Here is a 23,814-nt window from a genome sequence, read left to right as displayed (position 1 = left end):
ACAGGGGTCTGTGTTGGGACAGATTCTTTTTAGTTATATGTCAATGATTTGGATGGCGGAATTCAGAATTAGAATCAGGTTTATTATCACCAGCATGTGTCGTGAAATTTGTTAACTTAATACCAGCAGTACAATACAATACAAAATATAGAAGAAAGAAAAAATATTAGTAATAAATAAATCAATTACAGTATATGTATATAGAATCATGCAAAAACATAACTTATAGATATAAATATAAAAAGTGAGGTAGTGTTCAAGGGTTCAATGTCCATTTAGGAATCCGATGGCAGAGGGGAAGAAGCTGTTCCTGAATTGCTGAGTGTGTGCCTTTAGGCATCTGTACCTCCTACCTGATGTTAACAGTGAGAAAAGGGCATGCCCTGAATTGACGGCTTTGTTGCAAAGTTTGCAGATGATATGAAGATAGGTGGAGGAACAGGTGGTTTTGAGGAAGCACAGAGGCTAGAGAAGGACTTAGACAGATTAGGAGAATGGGCAAATAAGTGGCAGATAGAATATAGTGCTGGGAAGTATATGGTCATGCACTTTTGGTAGAAAAAATAGAAGGGTTGACTATTTTCAAAATTGGAGAGAAGACACAAAAAAACTGAGATGCAAAGGGACTTGGGAGTCCTTGTGCAAGATTTCCTTAAAGGTTAACGTGCAGGTTGAATCTATAGTGAGGAAAGCAAATGCAATGTTACCATTCATATCAAAAGGACTATAATATAAAAGCAAAGATGTAATGTTAAGATTTAATAAATAACTGACAAGAGATCACTTGGAGTATTGTGAGCAGTTTTGGGCCCCTTGTCTTAGAAAGGGAGAAGGTTCAAATGAGTTTCATGAAATGATTCCAGGATTGAATGGCTTGTCATATGAAGAGCATTTAATGGCCCTGGGTCTGTATTCACTAGAATTACGGAAAAGTTACATATGTGGATAGGGCGTTGGCTGATTGGCAGGAAACAGAGAGTGGGAATAAAGGGATCCTATTCTGGTTGGCTGCCGGTTACCAGTAGTGTTCCACAGGGGTCTATGTTGGGGCCATTTCTTTTTATGTTGTACATCAACGATTTGGATTATGGAATAGATGGCTTTGTGGCTAAGTTTGCTGATGATACGAAGATAGGTGAAGAGGCCGGTAGTGCTGAGGAAACAGAGTCTGCAGAGAGACTTGGATAGATTGGAAGAATGGGCAAAGAAGTGGCAAATGAAATGCAATGTTGGAAAGTGTATGGTTATGCACTTTGGCAGAAGAAATAAATGGACAGACTACTATTTAAATGGGGAGGGAATTCAAAGTACTGAGATGCAACGAGACTTGGGAGTCCTCGTGCAGGATACCCTTAAGGTTAACCTCCAGGTTGAGTCCGTGGTGAAGAAGGCAAATGCAATGTTGGCATTAATTTCTAGAGGAATAGAGTATAGGAGCAGGGATGTGATGTTGAGGGGTAAATAAGGCACAAGTATGCTGGGATTTTACCCTCAAGAGTACCAGAAAATTCAGGATTCATGCATAGAACATAGAATAGTACAGCACAGTACAGGCCCTTCGGCCTACAATGTTGTGCCGACCCTCAAACCCTGCCTCCCATATAAGCGCCCACCTTAGATTCCTCCATATACCTGTCTAGTAGTCTCTTAAACTTCACTAGTGTATCTGCCTCCACCACTGACTCAGGCAGTGCATTCCACGCACCAACCACTCTCTGAGTAAAAAACCTTACTCTAATATCCCCCTTGAACTTCCCTTACCTTAAAGCCATGTCCTCTTGTATTGAGCAGTGGTGCCCTGGGGAAGAGGCGCTGGCTATCCATTCTATCTATTCCCCTTATTATCTTGTACACCTCTATCATGTCTCCTCTCATCCTCCTTCTCTCCAAAGAGTAAAGCCCTAGCTCCCTTAATCTCTGATCATAATGCATACTTTCTAAACCAGGCAGCATCCTGGTAAATCTCCTCTGTACCCTTTCCAATGCTTCCACATCCTTCCTATAGTGAGGTGACCAGAACTGGACACAATACTCCAAGTGTGGCCTAACCAGAGTTTTATAGAGCTGCATCATTACATCGCGACTCTTAAACTCTATCCCTCGACTTATGGAAGCTAACACCCCATAAGCTTTCTTAACTACCCTATCCACCTGTGAGGCAACTTTCAGGGATCTGTGGACATGTACCCCCAGATCCCTCTGCTCCTCCACACTACCAAGTATCCTGCTATTTACTTTGTACTCTGCCTTAGAGTTTGTCCTTCCAAAGTGTACCACCTCACACTTCTCCGGGTTGAACTCCATCTGCCACTTCTCAGCCCACTTCTGCATCCTATCAATGTCTCTCTGCGATCTTTGACAATCCTCTACACTATCTACAACACCACCAACCTTTGTGTCATCTGCAAACTTGCCAACCCACCCTTCTACCCCAACATCCAGGTCGTTAATAAAAATCACGAAAAGTAGAGGTCCCAGAACAGATCCTTGTGGGACACCACTAGTCACAATCCTCCAATCTGAATGTACTCCCTCCACCACCACCCTCTGCTTTCTGCAGGCAAGCCAATTCTGAATCCACCTGGCCAAACTTCCCTGGATCCCATGCCTTCTAACTTTCTGAATAAGCCTACCGTGTGGAACCTTGTCAAATGCCTTACTAAAATCCATACAGATCACATCCACTGCACTACCCTCATCTATATGCCTGGTCACCTCCTCAAAGAACTCTATCAGGCTTGTTAGATACGATCTGCCCTTCACAAAGCCATGCTGATTGTCCCTGATCAGACCATGATTCTCTAAATGCCTACAGAACCTATCTCTAAGAATCTTTTCCAACAGCTTTCCCACCACAGACATAAGGCTCACTGGTCTATAATTACCCAGACTATCCCTACTACCTTTTTTGTACAAGGGAACAACATTCGCCTCCCTCCAATCCTCCGGTACCATTCCCGTGGACAACGAGGAGATAAGGACCCTAGCCAGAGGCTCAGCAATCTCTTCTCTCGCCTCGTGGAGCAGCCGGGGGAATATTCCGTCAGGCCCCGGGGACTTATCTGTCCTAATGTATTTTAACAACTCCAACACCTCCTCTCCCTTAATATCAGCATGCTCCAGAACATCAACCTCACTCATATTGTCCTCACTATCATCAAGTTCCCTCTCATTGGTGAATACTGAAGAGAAGTATTCATTGAGGACCTCGCTCACTTCCAGCCTCCAGGCACATCTTCCCACCTTTATCTCTAATCGGTCCTACCTTCACTCCTGTCATCCTTTTTTTCTTCACATAATTGAAGAATGCCTTGGGGTTTTCCTTTACCCTACTCGCCAAGGCCTTCTCATGCCCCCTTCTTGCTCTTCTCAGCCCCTTCTTAAGCTCCTTTCTTCTTCCCTATATTCCTCAATAGATCCATCTGATCCTTGCTTCCTAAACCTCATGTATGCTGCCTTCTTCCTCCTGACTAGATTTTCCACCTCACTTGTCACCCATGGTTCCTTCACCCTACCATTCTTTATCTTCCTCACCGGGACAAATTTATCCCTAACATCCCGCAAGAGATCTCTAAACATCGACCACATGTCCATAGTACATTTCCCTGCAAAAACATCATCCCAATTCACACCCGCAAGTTCTAGCCTTATAGTCTCATAATTTGCCTTTCCCCAATTAAAAATTTTCCTGTCCTCTTTGATTCTATCCTTTTTCATGATAATTATAAAGGCCAGGGAGCGATGGTCACTGTCCCCCAGATGCTCACCCACTGAGAGATCTGTGACTTGACCCGGTTCATTACCGAGTACTAGATCTAGTATGGCATTCCCCCTGGTCGGCCTGTCCACATACTGTGACAGGAATCCATCCTGGACACACTTAACAAATTCTGCCCCATCTAAACCCTTGGAACTAATCAGGTGCCAATCAATATTAGGGAAGTTAAAGTCACCCATGATAACAACCCTGTTATTTTTGCACCTTTCCAAAATCTGCCTCCCAATCTGCTCCTCTGTATCTCTGCTGCTACCAGGGGGCCTATAGAATACCCCCAGTAGAGTAACTGCTCCCTTCCTGTTCCTGACTTCCACCCATATTGACTCAAAAGAGGATCCTGCTATAATACCCACCCTTTCTGTAGCTGTAATAGTATCCCTGACTAGTAATGCCACCCCTCCTCCCCTTTTACCTCCCTCTCTATCCCTTTTAAAGCACTGAAATCCAGGAATATTGAGAATTCATTCCTGCCCTGGTGCCAGCCAAGTCTCTGTAATGGCCACTACATCATAATTCCATGTATGTATCCAAGCTCTCAGTTCATCACCTTTGTTCCTGATGCTTCTTGCATTGAGGTACACACATTTCAGCCCTTCTACCTTACTGTCTTTACGCTGTTTATTCTGCTTCTCTTTCCTCAAAGCCTCTCTGTATGTTAGATCTGGCTTTACTCCATGTACTTCTTTCACTGCTCTATCGCTCTGGGTCCCGTTCCCCTCGCAAATTAGTTTATACCCTCCCGAACCATGCTAGCAAACCTACCCGCAAGGATATTGCTCCCTCTCGAGTTCAGGTGCAACCCATCCAATCTGTACAGGTCCCACCTTCCCCAGAAGAGATCCCAATGATCTAAAAATCTAAAACCCTGCTCCCTGCACCAACTCCTCAGCCACGCATTCAACTGCCATCTCCTCCAATTCTTACCATCTCTGTCACGTAGCACTGGCAGCAATCCTGAGAACGTCACCCTTGAGGTCCTGTTCTTCAGCCTTCTGCCTAATTCCTGAAACTCACACTTCAGGACCTCATCACTCTTCCTGTCTATGTCGTTGGTCCCAACATGCATCACGACTTCTGGTTGCTTTCCCTCTCATACCAGGATGTCGTGCACCCGGTCAGAGACATCCCGGACCCTGGCACCCGGGAGGCAACAAACCATGCGGGTGTCCTTCTCACGTCCACAAAATCTCCTGTCTGCTCCCCTGACTATAGAGTCTCCAATGACGACAGCTGTCCTCTTCTCCGTTCCACCCTTCTGCACCACAGGGTCAGACTCAGTGCCGGAGGCCCTGCCACCGTGGCTCACACCTGGTCGGTTGTCCCCACCAACAGTATCCAGGATGGTAAACTTATTATTCAGGGGAATGGCGATAAGGGTGCTCTGCACATGCGGAAGTTCTGTCCTGCTGACCAGGTTATGCAAGCCGGTGAGGGAATTCTGCCCTCAAAGACTAAATTGAAAAACACTTGAATAGAATCTAGTTCATTTGAATCAAGAAAAATATAAGTGTAACATCAATTTTGTGTGATTTAAAACATGTAACATAGAACTGTATAGCACAGATATTGTGCCAACCCTTTAATCTACTCCAAGATTAATCCATCATTTCCCTTCCATCTATCATTCCATTTTTTTTCTTCCATGTGCCTATCCAAGAGTCTCTTAAATGTCCCTAATGCATCTACTTCAAGTTAATTTAAAGTTCTTAATTACTTAGGGAGGTTTTAAAGACTAGAATTTTTGATTGTTTTAACAGTTTCTGTGTGTCAGGAACGTTAAAAAACACTGATAAGTCTTGATATCTTTGATAATTGACAATGCTGCAGTAGGGGTTTTCCACCTGATGACGGTTTCCAGAAGAGTTTCATGGATGAGGCTCAACATGGCCAGCCCATATTACCCAACAAGTTCATCTAAGAAATGGTCACAACTCCAAGCTTCACTGCTCGACTCAGCTTGGACCTGGTCAGCAAGTTTACCTGTCTGAATCTGGTGCTAGTTACCTTAGGGCACTGGGGAATATAAACATTGAATGAATTGCAAACTTTACTTTGTAACAACTTTGCCATTCATTTCTGATTGGAATCAAAATGGCATAAAATAAGATAGACAGGAATGAGAGGTACTTCATATGGAATTGGAGCAGCACAGCTTCAGTGACCGCACTCCATCGTGATCTCCAGTGTCAGCTGTGTGTAGATTGCAGAATGTGCTGTGGATTTCCCTTAAGCACTTTGGTTTACTCCGACATCCCAAAAATGTGCAGGTTGATCGGTTAATTGGACACTGTGAAACACTCCCAGTGTAGAGGTGACTGGTGGGTAGAATCTGGGGGGGGTTAATGGGAGTTAGTGTAGGACTAGTGCAAAAAAATATAATTGTGTCAATTACTTAAAGAAGCAATATCAATCTTTTCAGATTCCATTGCTGAGTGGGTCAGTGCAAACAACATGACCATTGGTGCTGAGATGTGGGGCTTAGCACTAGATCTTACCATATAGATCATCGATACAGACTGGCAGCATCTACACCATACGTTGACAGACTGCCCAGTCCTATAAATTCTCCCACTGGATGTGACAGAAGTTGCCAGATCTCTCTGTCTTTGATTTCATGAAAACCCCACACTAGCACATGGATTTCTCTATGGCAATAAACTCAGACTTAAAGATTGCATTATCTTGAAACCCCTAGGCTGGGGTGAGGTGGCTTGAGGACACATTGAATAGCTAATGCCATCTCACAGGAATGGCCACCGAGTGTTTCCACTCCAGCAAAGCTGCTGCTGTAACTCTGCAACTCAGCTGAGAGCAGCAGCAGGGTGTGACGAGCCCACCTAATTCCAGGCAATGGTGTTGCCATACCAAACCACAGGATGATTTTTGCTGGGTTATTATAAGTGGAGGGCAGAGATTTATGTCAGTTTGCCAGCACAAGAGCACAGAGCAGCAGAGAACCATAATTCACACCAGGAGGCAGAATACAGGGTACGAGTTTAAAATTTTATGACAAATTTTAGGTACAGAGGAGATGTCAGCAGTAAGTTTTTTTTAAACACAGAGAGTGGTGAGTGCATGGAATGGGCTGTTGGCGACGGTGGTGGAGGCGGATACGATAGGGTCTTTTACTTCTGGACAGGTACATGGAGCTCAGAAAAATAGAGGCTATGGGTAACCCAAGGTAATTTCTAAGGTAAGGACATGTTTGGCACAGCTTCGTGGGCTGAAGGGCCTGTATTATGCTGTAGGTTTTCTATGTTTCTATAATGTAAATGAGAGAAGGTGGAGAGAAATTTTAATGGGGTTAAAATGCTAGATTATTGTCTCGCTATCAGTTCCCACAGTCATTACTTTAAAGTGTTACACAACATACAAGATTTCCAGAGTAGAAATTTTATCTTTCAGAAATTCCTGAGCCTTGTTGAAGTCTGCTAGCATGCACTGTGTTTCTCGGATATGGGCTGCAGTCATTTCATTTATCTTCTTCTCCTGTTTCTTTATCATCTCCTGTTCATAAATCCTGTTTAAAAAGAGACAAAGCAAAGCTAACTCCCATCTTGACAGCCACTAAGTTACACAGCTAAATCCCACTATTTGAATTGGTGTGCTTCCCAAATGATAAAATATTAAATTTATTTACATTAATCTATTTAAAGCGGAGAAAATTGATGACACAGAAAGAGGTGATTTAGACCTTTGGGATCATAAAGCCTAATTCCCCCTTGCAGCCCTAGCTTTGCAGTCCTGCAGGCAACATATGAATATAAGAAATAGAAGCAGGAGTTTGCTAATGAAGACTTAAGGCCTCAGATTCATTTATTTATTTATTACATGTTCATTGAAACATACAGTGAAATGTATCATTTGTGTTTAACAACCAAGGGTGTGCTGGAGGCAGGCCACAAGTGTCGCCATATATTTTGCTGCTTTCTGCCATTCAATAAGATCATGGCTGAAGATTGCTACTTAAGGGGCATGTATGATTAATTGACTTTGATATGACAACCAAGCCTCTCATCCACACCTAATCCCAGGAAACAAGCAAAAAATAAAAATAATGAAAAATAAATAAGTGCCCCTTAAGTAGCAATCTTCAGAACCTAATGTCCTTTCAAATTAATTTTTGGCTTTTTTTAAAAAAAGTCATCTTCACCAATTCCAGATGATTTTAATCCCTCAAATAATGCTTTGTTTTAATTTAATTCATTTATTGTTGGTGTTCATTTCCTCACCTTGTAGCACATCAGGCGACAACCTTGCTGCTTCTTTAGCATTTTCTTTTTGTCTGTTTTTTTTAAAAAATAAGGCTGAGTTGCTAGCTAAACACTTAACCCAGCAAGGACAGAAAGTGTGCAAAGAGCGGGCTGGATTCAAACATGGTACTGCTCGCCTCGAAGTCCGATTTGGATGTCACTACACCACCGGCCGACTATTAAATCATTTATAATGTGCTGCAATTGTTTTCAGAAATCAGAGGCATCTCAGAGTTGTGCTGAACGAAGATCATAGTTGGAAGCTTAACATCCAAGGATACACATTGTATTGTAAGAACTGGCAGGTAGACAGATGAGGTGTGGCTCTTTTGGCAAAAAATGAAATCAAATCCTTAGGAAGAGGTTCAGAAGATATAGAATCTTTGTGGGTAGAGTTAAGAAAACTGCAAGGTTAAAGAAAAACTGATAGAAGTTATATACAGGTCTCCATACAACAGGATGTGGACTAAAAATTACAATGGGAGATAGAGAAGACAAGTAAAAAGGGCAATGTTGCAATAATCATGCAGGATTTCAATATGCAAGTAGATTGGGAAAAACCAGTTGATGCTGGATCCCAAGAGAGGGAATTTGTAGGATGCACACAAGATGGCTTTTTAGAGCAGCTTGTGGTTGAGCCAACAAGGAGACTGGCAACTCTGGATTGAGTGTTATGTAATGACCCTGATTACAAAAAGTATTTTCAGACATATAAAGAATAAAAGAAGAGTGGATATCAGAGATTTGGAAAATGATGCCAGGGAGGTAGTAATGGGGGACAAAGAAATTTTGGAGGAACAACAGGAATTCTGCAGATGCTGGAAATTCAAGCAACACACATCAAAGTTGCTGGTGAACGCAGCAGGCCAGGCAGCATCTCTAGGAAGAGGTACAGTCGACGTTTCAGGCCGAGACCCTTTGTCAGGACTAACTGAAGGAAGAGTTAGTAAGAGATTTGAAAGTGGGAGGGGGAGGGGGAGATCCAAAATGATAGGAGAAGACAGGAGGGGGAGGGATGGAGCCAAAAGCTGGACAGGTGATTGACAAAGGGGATACGAGAGGATCATGGGACAGGAGGTCTGGGGAGAAAGACAAGGGGGGGGGAACCCAGAGGATGGGCAAGGGGTATAGTCAGAGGGAGAGGGAGAAAAAGGAGAGTGAGAGAAAGAATGTGTGTATAAAAATAAATAACAGATGGGGTACGAGGGGGAGGTGGGGTATTAGCAGGTTAGAGGTCAATGTTCATGCCATCAGGTTGGAGGCTACCCAGACGGAATATAAGGTTTAACGTATTTTGTGACATTCTTCACTGTAAAGGACACTAGCAGAATGCCAGAAATGTAAGAGTATCAGGGGCAGAAGGAAAAATTACTATTACTAAGGAGAAGGTGTTTGGGAAGCTGAAGGTAGATAAGTTACCAGGATGAGATGGACTACACCCCTGGTTTCTGAATGATGAAGTTGAGGAGACTGTGGAAGCACTAGTAATTAACTTTCAAGAGTCACTAGATGCTGGAATGGTTCCTGAGGACTGGAAAATTGAAAATGGCACTCTACCCTTTAAGAAGGGAGGGAGGGAGGGAGGCAGAGAAAGCAAGTTATAGGCCAGCTAGCCTGACTTGATTGGAAAGATACTGGAGTATACTATTAAGGAGTAGATTTCGGGGTACTTGGAGGCACATGAGAAAATAGTCAGCATGGTTTCCAAAAGGGAAATCTTGTCTGACAAACCTGTTGGAATTCTTTGAGGAACTAAGAGGCAGGACAGACAAAGGAGAGTCAGTGAATGTTGTTTAGTGGGTTTTCAGAAGGTCTTTGATAAGCTGTCACCGCTTAACAAAATAAAAGCCCAGGGTATTACATGAAAGGTACTAGAAGGGATAGAAGACTGGCTAGCTGACAAGAGGCAAAGAATGGGAATAAAGGGAGCTTTTTCTGGCTGGCTGCTGGTGACCAATGGTATTCGGCTGAGGTCAGTGCTGGGACCACTTCTTTTTACATTGTATGGATGAAAGAATTAATGGCTCTGTGGCTAAGTTTGCAGACAATACAAAGATAGGTGGAAGGCTAGGTAGTATTGAGGAAGACAGGTGTCGGCAGAAGACAAAAGACAGATTGGGGGAATGGACAAAGAAGTGGCAGATAGAATATAATGTAGGGAAGTGCACGACCATACACTTTGGCAGAAGGAATAAAGGTGTGGACTATTTTATAAATGAGGAGAAAATTCAAAAATCAAAGCCGCAGAGGGACTTCAGAGTCCTCATGTTGGATTCCCTAAAGGTTAACTTGCAGGTCGAGTCCATGGTAAGGAAAGCAAATGCAATGTTAGCTTTCATTTTGAGAGTACTAGAATACAAAAGCAAGGATGTAATGCTGTGGCTTTATAAGGCACTGGCCAGACTGCACTTAGAGTACTGTGTGCAGTTTTGAGCCCCTTATCTAAGAAAGGACGTGCTGACATTAGAGAGTGTCCAGAGGAGGTTCACAAGAATGATCCAAGGAATGAAATGTTAATATATGAGGAGCATTTCATGGCTCTGGGCCTGTGCGTGTTGGAGTTTAGAAGATTGAGGAGGACCTCATTGAAACCTATTAAACATTGAAAGGTCTGAATACAGTGGATGTGGGATAGGATGTTCCCTAATGGTGGGGGGGGGGGGGTTTCTAGAACCAGAGGACCACAACCTCAAAATTGAGGGATGTCCACTTAGAATAGAGACGAGGAAAAATTTCTTTAGCCAGAAGGTGGTGAATTTGTGGAATTCCATGCTACAGATGGCTGTGCAGGCCAAATCATTGGGTATATTTAAAACAGTGGTAGAAAGTTTTTTGATTAGTAAGGGCATCAAAAGTTGTGGGGAGAAGCCAGGAGAATGGGATTGAGATGGATAATAAATCAGCCATGATGGAATGGAATGATGGAGCAATCTCGATGGGCCAAATGGTCTAGTTTTGCTCCAAGGTCTTATGGTCTAAATGTAAGGGGTATGAAGGGAAAAATAATTATATGGCAGTGTCTGTTCTTGTCTGTCCTCAATATACATTTGCTGGAGGCCGTCACTTTGGAAAGCAGTAAGAGAGTATAGAAATATACAATGATAAAGCAAAAGTCAATAACTTAATCATACTTTCACTAGTTCTTTGAAAGGCCGATTGTCCAACAGCATCTTCTCTTCTCTATTCTTTCTTTGTGTCCCTTTAAAGCACTTGTCTATTGAAAGTTATAACTGAAGCTACCTACAAGACAATCTCAGGCATTGCATTTCACATTATAACAACTACTGCATAATTTTTATTCATGGATGTAGCCATATTTTTGGCAGTTAGTTGAATTCTTCTCAACTTGTCCTTCTTTTCAACCTTTGAAATTTTTTTGTTCAAACACTATCAGATCTCTTTTTATTTCTAGACAATTTATAAAATATTCTGATTGTCTTTCTTGATTTTCCCTACTGAAGTGTAACAGACAACTCTTTACTCCATTAACCTTCATCCACTTTTCCATTCAATGTGCTTATATTCTCCTAGCCAGTTCAATCATTATCTACACCACATTTCAGAGGTTTGTAGCTTCTAGAGTAATTACAAAGTTGCACATGACTTTATCACCTCGTGAATTAATGCTCTCCATTGTGTAATGGGGTGTAATTTGCTGTGATGTTTCTTCAAGTCAAAAAGCTTGTTAACATTTGCTATCAAGGCTCACACCTCACCAATAAATAGACTCTGAGGAATATATCGAAGGCGCAGCATATCTTGTTTTTTTTTGAAACTTTCAAGAGGGAACAGAATTCATAAACATGCACAATTGCTCTTCTTTTCACTGAAATTCAATTCAATTCAAATTCACAACAAATAACTTATTGTAAAATTTTCTATTAATTTTCAGTTGATTGACATACAGGTTGAGTACCCCTTATCCAAAACGTTTGGGGCCAGAAGTATTTCGGATTTCAAATTTTTTTTGGATTTTAGAATATATAATGAGCTAGCCTGGGATCAATATTTTCCAACTCTGAATTTATGTGCTACTTGTAAGCAGTCTTTGTTTTACACTTGTTCATTATATAAATGTACTGATATAGCCATTCAGTGTGTTTGATTTTCATCAGTGACAAGCTTGGTAGAGAATGCACCCTAACAGGTGTATGTAACAAGTATCAATGAATTTCTCTGTTGCTTCATGATCAGCAGATGCTTTATCACTTCAAGTCTTTAAAAAAAATTAATGCCATTCCTCTTAAATTTCTGCAGCTAGCCTGCTGAATATTCACAATTACCTTATATTATATATTTGGGGTCACTTCTCCAAACTGTGCGCAGAGACTATGCATTGCCTGGAAACCTTCTCAGTGACTTGTGGAATTTTCGATTTGTCAGCACTCAAAAAAAAATTTGGATTTCAGAGGTTTTTGAATTTTGGATAAGTGGTACTCAACATGTAATACTGCAAGGAAAATCACAAAGGAACAAACTTCAAGTAACCACTGTTCTGAGAGTTTGATCTTTATTTCCATATGAAATATAAAGACCATTTCAGCTCCTTGACTCTATGTTGGTTCACAGAGCAATAAAATTTGCCTAATAGTTTTACCAATGACCTATACTTCATAGTTTCATCAAATCTAAGCAGATTCTACCACACAGTTGCATCTAAGAAGCAATTTACAAAGGCCACATAATCTATAAGCTCGCATCCTAAAGATTGGGGAAGGAATCAGAGTATCCAAGGGAAATACACAGGGAGAAAGGGAAAACTAGACACAGACAGTACTAGAAGCCAAGATTGAACATCGGTCACCAGAGCTGTGTGACAGCACCCCTACCAGTGACACAGAGTAGGAAGAAACCATGAATTGAACAGGTTCACAACAAAGAGGAAGTAGAGCTCTTTCCAAATGTAACTCTTCAACAAATACAAATCAATTTTCCTTCATCTTCTCAAATTATATTTTTATGTGTTGATCATGATGCAATTATTAAAATGTGAAAAACATTCAAAAAGATTTGCCCATTCTAATGCTAACTAATATTGAGCTGACACGCAATGAAAGAGTTAAAATATGCAGCCTATTTTCTTTTCAAAAGTTACTCTGTTTACCTAATTTTCTGGTTGACTTCACTTCGTACTTTAAGAACTTCATTTCCTTTATACTCAAGCTCTTTGGTCAAGGTGTTTATGTTTTCATGCATAGTTCGGTTCTCCTCGTCCATTTCCTTTACACGTTGCTCACGGTGGCGTACTTCTTCTTGCAAATCCGATATTCTGCTCAGTAGCTCCTTCTTCTAGATTGTCAAAAGAATCTCATAAATTGGTATTCAAGAAGGAGAGAAAGGAGCAATTTAATGAAATGTGCTCCCAAAAGGAAACTCAACCATAGAAACCACACAGCTTGTTTCGTCTAATCACAGATTGCACATTGATTTGAGAGATCCGACTACGAAGCTTTAATTTTCAATTCCTTCCAAAAAGAAATGCACAAGGGTAATGCACATCAGTTATGAATACTTATTTAATTTTTTTTCAACAGGCCCTTCCCAAAGATAGCAATCCATATCACAGTAACTCAATTGGCACAAGGATCCGAGAGTTAAAGAAAGAAAGACATTTATTTGTAACAAAGTGCACAAAAGTCATTAAATTCCCATAAACAAAATATTACGTAATATATAGAAAGACAGAGGTGGGCTAATTTTAGAAATTAATCAAATCTTAAACTTTACAATTAAAAAAGGTTCAGTTTGGAATCTGAATCTCACCCACCCCTCAAATTAACACATTTTTTAATACATTTAAATGTATTAATGTATATTAATACATTTTTTATGTGATAACTTATCTTGTTCCCAATTCTGATTAAAGATCAACAAGCTGAAACATTAACTTTGGTCCTCGCTGTACAAATGCTGCCAGACTTATTTTATATTTCTGGAATAATCAGATTTTTAATTTGGATCTCCAGCTACTGCAGTTTTTGTTTCCTTATTCAATCATTTCAGATCTTTTGTCCAAACCATGACATAATTTGAATTATGGCAGCCACTAAATGCCAATGGTATCCTGCAATCAATATATTTTTCCCCTTGGCACCAACTTGGACAAGAACAAGCTCAGAAACTCGGAAGATTGTCACTAATCTTTGAATTCCACAATGTGACAATTTGCCTACATTTGAATGGAAATACGAGACATTTTCTTTTAGTCCGAAAGGATGGTACTATTGATAATATAGATGATATGCTTGAATCAAAAGAAAAGAAAAAAGAAGCTTTATACTTTAGGACATTGTCGGTTGTGGTTAAGTTGATGTTGCTTCACAATAAAAATGTCTGAAAATGATACGCTTGAATCATAGGAAGATTGAGACATTTACAAAAATTATACCATAAGACCATAAAAGACATAGAAGTAGAATTAGGCCATTCGGCTCCTCGATTCTGCTCCACCATTTCATCATGACTAATCCATTTTCTTTCTCAATCCCATTCTCCTGCCTTCTGCCTGCAACCTTTCAAATACTAATTGATCAAAAATGCACTTAACACACCCAGTGACCTGGCCACCACAGCTCCCTGTGACAACAAATTCCACAGATTCACCACCCTCTGGTTAAAGGAATTCCTCCTCATCTCTGTTCTAAATAGTCCTCCCTCTATTCTGAGGCTGCGCTTCTGGTTCCAGACTCCCCCACTATAGGAAAGATCCTCTCCACATCTGACTATCTGGGCTTTGTGACATTTGATAGGTTTGAATGAAATTCCCACCCCCTATTCTTCAAAATCCCAGTGAGTACAGGCCCAGAGCCATCAAACCTTTGCCTTCCCAGGATCATTCTCATGAACCTCTTCTGAACCCTCACCAACGTCAGCACATCCTTTCTTAGATAAAGGGTCTAAAACTGCTCACAGTATTCCAAGAGAGGCCTCACTAGTCCTCATAAGTTGTCAGCATTACATCCTTGCTTTTACATTCCAATCTCCTTAAAAATGAATGCAACCAATGCATTTGCATTTCTCACCACTGACTCAATCTGCAAATTAACCTTTAGGGAATCCAGCGCATGGACTCCCAACTCCCTTTGTTCCTCATTTTTTTGTACTTTCTCTCCATTCAGAAAATAGTCAACCCTTTCATTTCATCTATCAAAGTGCATGACCATACACTCCCCGACACTGTATTTCATCTACCACTCCTTTGCCCATTCTCCTAGCCTGTCTAAGTCAGGGGTTCCCAGCCTTTTTTATGCCATTGATCAGTACCATTAAGCAAGGGGCCTGTGGACCCCAAGTTGAGAACCCCTGGTCTAAGTCCTTCTGCAGCATCCCTGCTCCTTCAACACTAACTGCCCCTCCATCTATCTTTGTATCATCTGCAAACTTGGCACAAAGCCTTCAATTCCATCATACATATTTTTGACGCGTAATGTAAAAAGACCCAACACCAACCATCATGGACACCACTAGTCACCAGCAGCCAATCACAAAAAGCTCCCTTTATTTCCCCTCTTTACCACCTGCCAATCAGCCAATCCTCTATGCATACTAGTATTGTTCCTGTAATACCATGGGCAATTTCATGTCACATGCCAGTGATAATAAACCTGATACTGATTTTGTTTAGTAGCCTCACGTTGACACCTTGTCAAAAGCCTTCTGAAAATCAAAGTACACAACATCCATCAATTCTGCTTCATCTATCCTGCTTGTTATTTCCTCAAAAAATTTCAACAGATGTGTCAGGCAATATTTCCCCTCAAAGAAACCAGACTGACTATGGCCTATTTTATCATGTGTCTCCAAGTACCCTGAGATGTCATCCTTAACATTCAAATCCAACATCTTCTCAACCACTGAGGTCAGGCTATCTGGCCTATTATTTCTTTTCTTGTGCCTCCCTCCCTTCTTGAAGAGGGAGTGACATTTGCAATTTTCCAGTTCTCCAGAACCATGCCAAAATCGAGTGATTCTTGAAAGACCATTACAAATGTCTCCACAATCTCTTCAGCTGGTCCAGGTGACACATCAACCTTTAGACTTCTCAGCTTCTCAAGAACCTTCTCCTGAGTAATAGCAACTGCAATCACTTCTGCCCCCACTCCCACCCCCTGACACACCTGAACTTCTGGCATACTGCTAAATGTTCTCCACGGTGAAGACTGATGCAAAATACTTATTCAGTTACATAGAACATAGAAATCTATAGCCATTACAGGCCTTTCGGTCCACAATGTTGTGCTGACCATGTAACCTACTCTAGAAACTGACTAGAATTTCCCTACCATGTAGCCCTCTATTTTTCTAAGCTCCATATACCTATCTAAGAATCTCTTAAAAGACCCCATTATATCTGCCCCTACCACTGTTGCTGGCAGTGGATTCCACGCACCCACCACTCGGTGTGAAAAACTTACTTCTGACATTCCCCTTGTACCTACTTCCAAGCACTTTAAAACTATGTCCCCTCATGTTAGCCATTTCAGTCCTCAGAAAAAGCCTCTGACTATCCACATGATCAATGCCTCTCATCATCTTATACCCCTCTGTCAGGTCACCTCTCATCCTTCATTTCTAACTAAGGTCTTATATAGCTGGAACATTGCCCCACGGCTTTTGAACTCAATCCCATGGCTGATGGAGGCCAACACACCATACGCCTTCTTAACAACATTGTCAACCTGCGCAGCAACTTCGAGTGTCCTATGGACACGGACCCCAAGATCTCGCAAATCCTCCACCCTGCCAAGAGTCTTACCATTAATATTATATTCTGTCTTCAAATTTGACCTACCGAAATGAACCACTTCACACTTATCTGGGTTGAAGTCCATCTGCCATTTCTCAGCCTAGTTCTGCATCCTATCAATGTCGTGCTGTAACCTTTCCAGTTGACAACCCTCCAGACTATCCATAACACCCCCAACTTTGTGTCATCAGCAAACTTACTAACTGACCCTTCTGCTTCCTCACCCAGATCATTTATATTAAAAAAAAAATCACAAAGAGGAGGGGTCCCAGAACAAATCCCTGCAGAACACCACTAGTCACCATCTTCCATGCAGAATACGATCTAACTACAACCACCCTTTGCCTTCTGTGGGCAAGCCAATTCTGGATCCACAAAGCAAGGTCTCCTTGGATCCCCTGCCTCATTATTTTCTGAATGAGCCTCACATGCCTTCGGGTTCGTAGACATGATGACCCTTGACAAAGCTGACTACCCCTAATCATATTATGTCTCTCCAAATGTTCATAAATCTTGCCTGTCAGGATTTTCTGCAACAACTTGTCCACCTCTGAAGTAAGACTCACTAGTCTATGATTTCCTGGGTTATCTCTACTCCTTCTCTTGAACAAGGGAACAATGTTTGCAACCTTCCAGTCCTCTGGTACATCTCCCGTCTCTATTGATGATGCAAAGATCATCACCAGAGGCTCAGCAATCTCCTTTCTCGCTTCCTACAGTAGCCTGGGGTATATCTTGTTTGGTCTCGCTGTCTAAATTAATACCTTTCAAAATGTCCAGCGCATCCTCTTTCTTAATGTCTATACACTCAAGCATTTCAGTCCACTGTTACGTCATCTCCACAATTGCCAAGGTTCTTTTCACTGGTGAATTCTGAAGCAAAGTATTCATTGAGTACCTTCGCTACTTCCTCCAGTTCCAAACATGTTTCCACTATCGCTCCCGATTGGTCCTATTCTCCCACAGCTCATCTTCTTGCTCTTCACATATTTGGAGTTTTCCTTAATCCTGCTCACCAAGGCCTCCTCATGGCTCCTTCTAGCTGTCCTAATTTCATTTTTGAGCTGCTTCCTGACACCCTTGTAATTTTCTAGAGTTCTCATAGTACCTAGTTTCTTGAACCTTTTGTAAGCTTTTCTTTACTTCTTACTAGATTTTCTACATCCTTTGTACATCATGGCTAATCCACTATTTCCTTGCTTCCACATTACTACCTCTCCAGCCTCATTTTCCAATGATCCGATATCTACCCTCGCTTCTGCTTTACTCTTTACATATCTGAAGAAACCTTTAATATCCTTTATGATAATATAGGCTAGCTTACATTCCCTTGCTTGCAAGGTTATGTGACAGGAGGGAGGGGCAAATGCACAAGGAAATCACAGAGGGAGCGATCCTTGTTGAGTGGGGTAGGGGAGGTAAAGATGTGTTCGGTGGTAGAATTCTGTTGAAGATAGTGGAACTTGCGGTGAATAACGTGTTGGATGCAGGGGCTCGGGCTCATGGGCTCATGGGGTGAGGACAAGTGGAACCTTATTCCTGTTAAGGCAGTATGAAGATGGAGTGAGCACGGATGTCTGGGAAATTGAGGAGATGTGTATGAAAGCAAAATCAATGGTAGAAGAAAGAAAATCCCATTTTTTTTTGAGGAAGGAAGACATCTTTGATGTCCTGGAAGAAAAGCCTCATCCTGGTAACAGATGCGGCGGAGACGAAGGAACAGAGAAAAGGGAATAGCCTTTCTTCCAGGAGAAAGGGTGAGAAAGGGTATAGTCAAGATAGCTATGGGAATTTCCAGCAGAATCTCTTGTGTTTTTTATGCTTTTGCTATATAATTGTTTAAAGACATAACAATTTAATATACATTCTAAAATATTTAATATAAATTAAGGTTTATGTAAAACTGCTGTCATAAATCACATAGCTTAATTGAAATAATTCCCAATTTAATTGAATTAATTTAATTGAAATAATTCCCAATTGCATAATGGATAATTTTAAACAAAATTCAGGCAATTCTAATAAATATTCAGCATCTTCAATTCTGAAGGAATCTGATGTTTAAAAAGACATCACGTAAAAAGATAGTGCAAATTCAATCAAAGTCATAAATTACAGGGATATGAAGTAAATATCAGCTACTTCAAAGGAAAAAGAAATCTATGTTGATTGGGAGAAGGCCTTTGTGAATTATAGATCAGGTCAAGTGAAGCAGGGACAAACTAGATAAGCAATATCTGAAGGTAGGTTTCACAATATTTGCAATTCCCAGCACTGAATTCTTAAACTTATCTCCATAAGCAGGGAAGAAACAGATAAAATCTTATCACATACTTCAAGTTAAAATGGAAAAGTATGTTTACTAAACAAATCTCCTTTAATTAATTGAGTACAGCAATGCTGAATAGGACTAGAAATGGGTGCAGTTCTCCACTATGATTGGAGAAAGTGGTGCATCAATAGCAGCAGGCATGGAGAATAGCCAAAATTGCAGATAAGCTAATATAGATATGAATGAAATCTTAAACTATACATTTACTCACTTTGGCACTGCTAATAAAACTTTACCTTCACAGAAAATAATAGGTTACATTCCCTATTAAAGGAATATTACTTGAACCCAATTTGGAACTATATCAGTGCAGAAATATGAATGCTGCTTGGGAGTATTTGCATAGGATTCTGAATAGTTTTGTCCCACTGAGACAAGAAATGGAAGGTAGGGTGAAGAAACCATGGTTACAAAAGAATGCAAAATTTAGTCAAGAAGGAAGTATACTTAAAATTTCGAAAGCAAACATCAGACCTGTTTCTTAAGAGTTATAAGGTAGCCAGGATGAAGCTTAAGAAGGGACTTAGGAAAGCTAGAAAGGGACGGGAGGGCTAAAAGGGAGCTTCAGAAGGCATCGGCGACTAGGTTTAAGGAAAATTGCAGGGCATTCTACACATTCATGAAGAACAGAGGATGATTAAAATAAGGGTAGGACCACTCAGGGATAAAAGGGGGAAAACATGTATCTGGTGGCAGAGGAGGCAGCAAGGTCCTTAATGACTACTTTGCTTCAGTGTTCACCAGGAAGAGAGACTTTGGCAAATGTGAAGTCAGCATGAAACAGGGTAATATGCTGGAGCATGTCAAGGTTAAGAAAGAGGCAGGGTTGGAACTTCTGAAAAACATTAGGATATCCCATTAGGATGTAGTGAACAGTGAGGAAGGCAATCATGGCTTACAGAGGGATCTGCATCAGTTGGAAAAGTGGGCTGAAAAAAATGGCACATGGAATTGAATACAGGCAAGTGTGAGGTTTCACACTTTGGTAAGACTAACCAAGGTAGGTCTTACACAGTGAATGGTAGGGCACTGAGGAGTGTGGGATCTCGGAATACAGGTCCATAATTCATTGAAAGTGGGGTAACAATAGATAGGGTCACAATGAAAGCTTTTGGCACATTGGCTTTAATAAATGAATGTATTGAGCATAGGAGATAGGATGTTATGTTGAAGTTGTACAAGTTGATGAGGCCTAATTTGGTGTATTGTGTACAGTTTTGGTCACTACCGACAGGAAAGATGTAAACAAGGTTGAAAGTGTGCAGAGAAAATTTACAAGGATGTTGCTGTGCCTGGAAGACCTGAATTATAAGGAAAGATTGAATATATTCTTTAGAATGTAGAAGATCGAGAGGAGATTTCATAGAGGTATACAAAGTTATGAGGGGTATAGATAGGGTAAAAGCAAGCAGGTTTTTTTTCTACTGGGGTTGGGTGTGTTAAAGGTGAAAAGTGAGAAGTTTAAGGGGAACATGAGGGTCCTGAGAGTGTGGAAAAAGCTGCCAGCATAAGTGATATATGCAAGCTCGATTTCAACATTTAAGAGAAGTTTTGATATGTATACGGATAGTAGGAATATGGAGAGCTATGGTCCGGTGCAGGCTGATGGGAGTAGGCAGTTTAAATGGTTTTGGCATGGGCTGCATGGGCCAAAGGGCCTGTTCTGTGCTGTATTTCTCAATGATTCTACAACTCCACAGGTTACTATTGGAAGAGAGTGAAGAGGTTGCTGGGTATTAACGATAACCTTTGCATCCTCCCTGGCCACAGTGATAGTACAAGAGGATTGGTGAATAGCAAATACTGTTCCCTTGTTAAAATAATAGGAATAATCCTGGAAATTATATACCATTGAGTCTTATGTCAGTGGTGGTAAACTAATAAAGAGGATTCTTTACAACAGGATTTACAAGCATCTGAAGAAACAAAATACGTTTCAGGATAATCAGAATGGCTTTGTGAGGAACAGGATATGACTTAAGAGTCTGACCAGGTTCTTCGAGGAGGTGACAAAATAAACTGATGAATGTAGACTGGTGGATTTTGTGTTAATGGACTTTAATGAGGTGTCTGACAAGGATCCACATGGTAGGCTCATCCAGAAAGTCATGAGGCATTGTTTCCATGGAAACTTGGCTGAATGGTTTCAGAATGGTCTTGCCTACAGAAAGAAAAGAGTGGCAGTAGATGAAACATATTCTGTCAGCCTGGAGATTGGTGATTATTGGTGCTATACAAGGATTTGTTCTGGAACTGCTACTCTTTGTGATTTTTATAAATGACTTGATCAAGTGGAAGGATGGGCAAGTTTATGAATGACATGAAAGCTGGTGATGTTATGGATAGTGTTCAGAAATGTCATAATTAACAACAGGATAGAGACAAGATGTAGAGCTGGATGGAGATATGAAAGATGGAGTTTAATCTGAATAAGTGTGAAGTGATACACTTTGCATGATCAAACTTGCAGTTAAGAGTACAAGGTTAATGGCAAGATTCTCAGCAATTTGGAGGAACAGAAGAATCCTGGGTTCCCTAAAAGTTGCCATGCAAGTTGATAGAGTAGTTGAGTAGTTAAGAAGGTGTATAGTGTATTGGCCTTCATTAGTTGGGAGATTGAGTCAAGACTTGCAAGATAATGTGGCAGCTCTGTAAAAATCTGGTTAGACCACACTTGGGAGTCCAGTTCTGATCACCTCTTTTTCGCAAGGATGTGGAAGCTTTAAAGAGGATGCAGAAAAGGTATGGCCAGGATGCTGCCTGGATTAGAGAACATATCTGCTGAGGAAAGTTTGAGCGAGCAAGAACATTTTCTTTGGAGTGAAGGGGGATGACAGGTGACATGATATAGGTATATAAAATTATGAGATGCATCGAGTGGACAAAAGTAATTTTTTTTCCTCTAGGGTGACCATGACCAATACCTGAGGGCATCTGTTTAAACTGAAAAGGAGCAAAGTTTAGGAGAACACGCACACCATGCTGGAGGAACTCAGCAGGTCGGGCAGCATCCGTGGAAACGATCAGTCAACGTTTCGGGCCGGAACCCTTCAACAAGACTGAAGAGGGAAGGGGTAGAGGCCCTATAAAGAAGGTGGGGGAGGATGGGAAGGAGAAGGAGGGAAGGTTCCTGGTGAAAAACCAGTAAGGGGAAAGTTAAAGGGGTGGGGGACGGGAAGCAGGGAGGTGATAGGCAGGAAAGGTGAAGAAGGAAAAGGAGAAAGCCCAATGGGTAGTAGAAGGAGATGGAACCAAAAGGGAGGTAGTGCGCAGCTGGGGGAGGGGGGCAGAGTGACACTGGGATAGGGAAGGGAGGGGGAGGGAATTACCAGAAGTTGGAGAATTCGATGTTCATACCAAGTGGCTGGAGACTACCCAGACGGTATAAGAGGTGTTGCTCCTCCAACCTGAGCTTAGCCTCACCATGGCAGTAGAGGAGGCCATGTCCTGGACAGCCCGCCCGGGCCTTCGAACTGCATTCAATCTTTTCATCTCCAACTGTCACTGAGACATCAACTGTCTCAACTTCACCACTCCTCTCTCCTGTTCTAACCTCACACCTTCTGAACGCACTGCCCTCCACTCTCTCCGCACTAATCCCAACCTCACTATAAAACCCGCAGACAAAGGTGGTGCCGTAGTAGTCTGGCGGACGGACCTCTACCTCACTGAGGCCAAACGGCAGCTCTCTGACACCTCTTCTTACTTACCCCTGGAACAGGACCCCACCAAAAAACATCAAACCATTGTCTCCTGTACCATCACCACCCTTATCAACTCCAGAGACCTTCCATCCTCAGCCACAAAACTCATAATTCCCACACCACGCACTGCTCGGTTTTACCTCCTCCCCAAGATCCACAAGCCTGACTGTCCTGGTAGACCCATAGTTTCTGCCTGCTCCTGTCCCACCGGACTTGTATCTGCCTACCTGGACTCCATTTTGTCACCCATAGTTCAGTCCCTCACCACCTACATCCGGGATACATCCCATGCCCTCCACCTCTTCAATAACTTCCAGTTCCCCGGTCCCGACCGCTTCATTTTCACTATGGATGTCCAATCCCTATACACTTCCATTCCCCATCAAAAAGGCCTTAAAGCCCTCCGCTACTTTCTGGACAATAGACCTCACCAGTTCCCCACCACCACTACCCTCCTTCAGTTAGTGGAACTAGTACTCACACTCAATAACTTCTCTTTTGGCTCTTCCCACTTTCTTCAGACCAAGGGTGTAGCTATGGGCATTCAAATGGGCCCCAGCTATGCCTGCCTCTTGGTCGGTTATGTGGAACAGTCTATGCTCCAAGTCTATACTGGTACTGCTCCCCAACTTTCCCTTCGCTACATTGACGACTACATTGGTGCTGCTTCCTGCATCCATGCTGAGCTCGTCAATTTCAACGACTTTACTTCAAACTTCCACCCAGCCCTCAAATTCACCTGGTCCATCTCGGACACTTCTCTCCCCTTTCTCGATCTCGGTCTCCATCTCAGGAGACAGACTGTCCACGGACATCTTCTACAAACCCACTGACTCTCATAACTACCTTGACTATACCTCTTCCCACCCTGCCACATGCAAAAATGCCATTCCCTATTCTCAGTTCCTCCGTCTCCGCTGCATCTGCTCCCAGGATGAGGCTTTCCGTTCCAGGACATCTTAAGTATCCTCTTTCTTTAAGGATCGCGGTTTCCCTTCTGC

General features: G+C 41.8%; 1 protein-coding gene across 12 annotated transcripts in view; it reads right to left on the bottom strand.

The window, feature by feature from the left end:
- The window catches only part of fam184ab (family with sequence similarity 184 member Ab), a 179,956-nt gene that overhangs the window by 18,047 nt on the left and 138,095 nt on the right, over positions 1 to 23,814 (bottom strand). For 8 of the 12 annotated variants that reach the window (XM_072251592.1, XM_072251591.1, XM_072251595.1 and 5 more), the window contains exons 13-14: positions 13,136 to 13,320; positions 7,152 to 7,298 (exon numbers count right to left, since the gene is read on the bottom strand). In XM_072251592.1, coding sequence (XP_072107693.1) covers positions 7,152 to 7,298; positions 13,136 to 13,320 — 332 coding nt within the window. The remainder of the gene's footprint in view (positions 1 to 7,151; positions 7,299 to 13,135; positions 13,321 to 23,814) is intronic. The other 4 variants (XM_072251593.1, XM_072251596.1, XM_072251598.1 and 1 more) reach the window with 2 other exon arrangements.

The sequence above is a fragment of the Mobula birostris genome, chromosome 2, assembly GCF_030028105.1.
Source record: "Mobula birostris isolate sMobBir1 chromosome 2, sMobBir1.hap1, whole genome shotgun sequence".
Lineage (NCBI taxonomy): Eukaryota > Metazoa > Chordata > Chondrichthyes > Myliobatiformes > Myliobatidae > Mobula > Mobula birostris.
The sequence above is the reverse complement of the archived record's forward strand: the minus strand, read 5'-3'. Positions and strand labels throughout refer to the sequence as shown.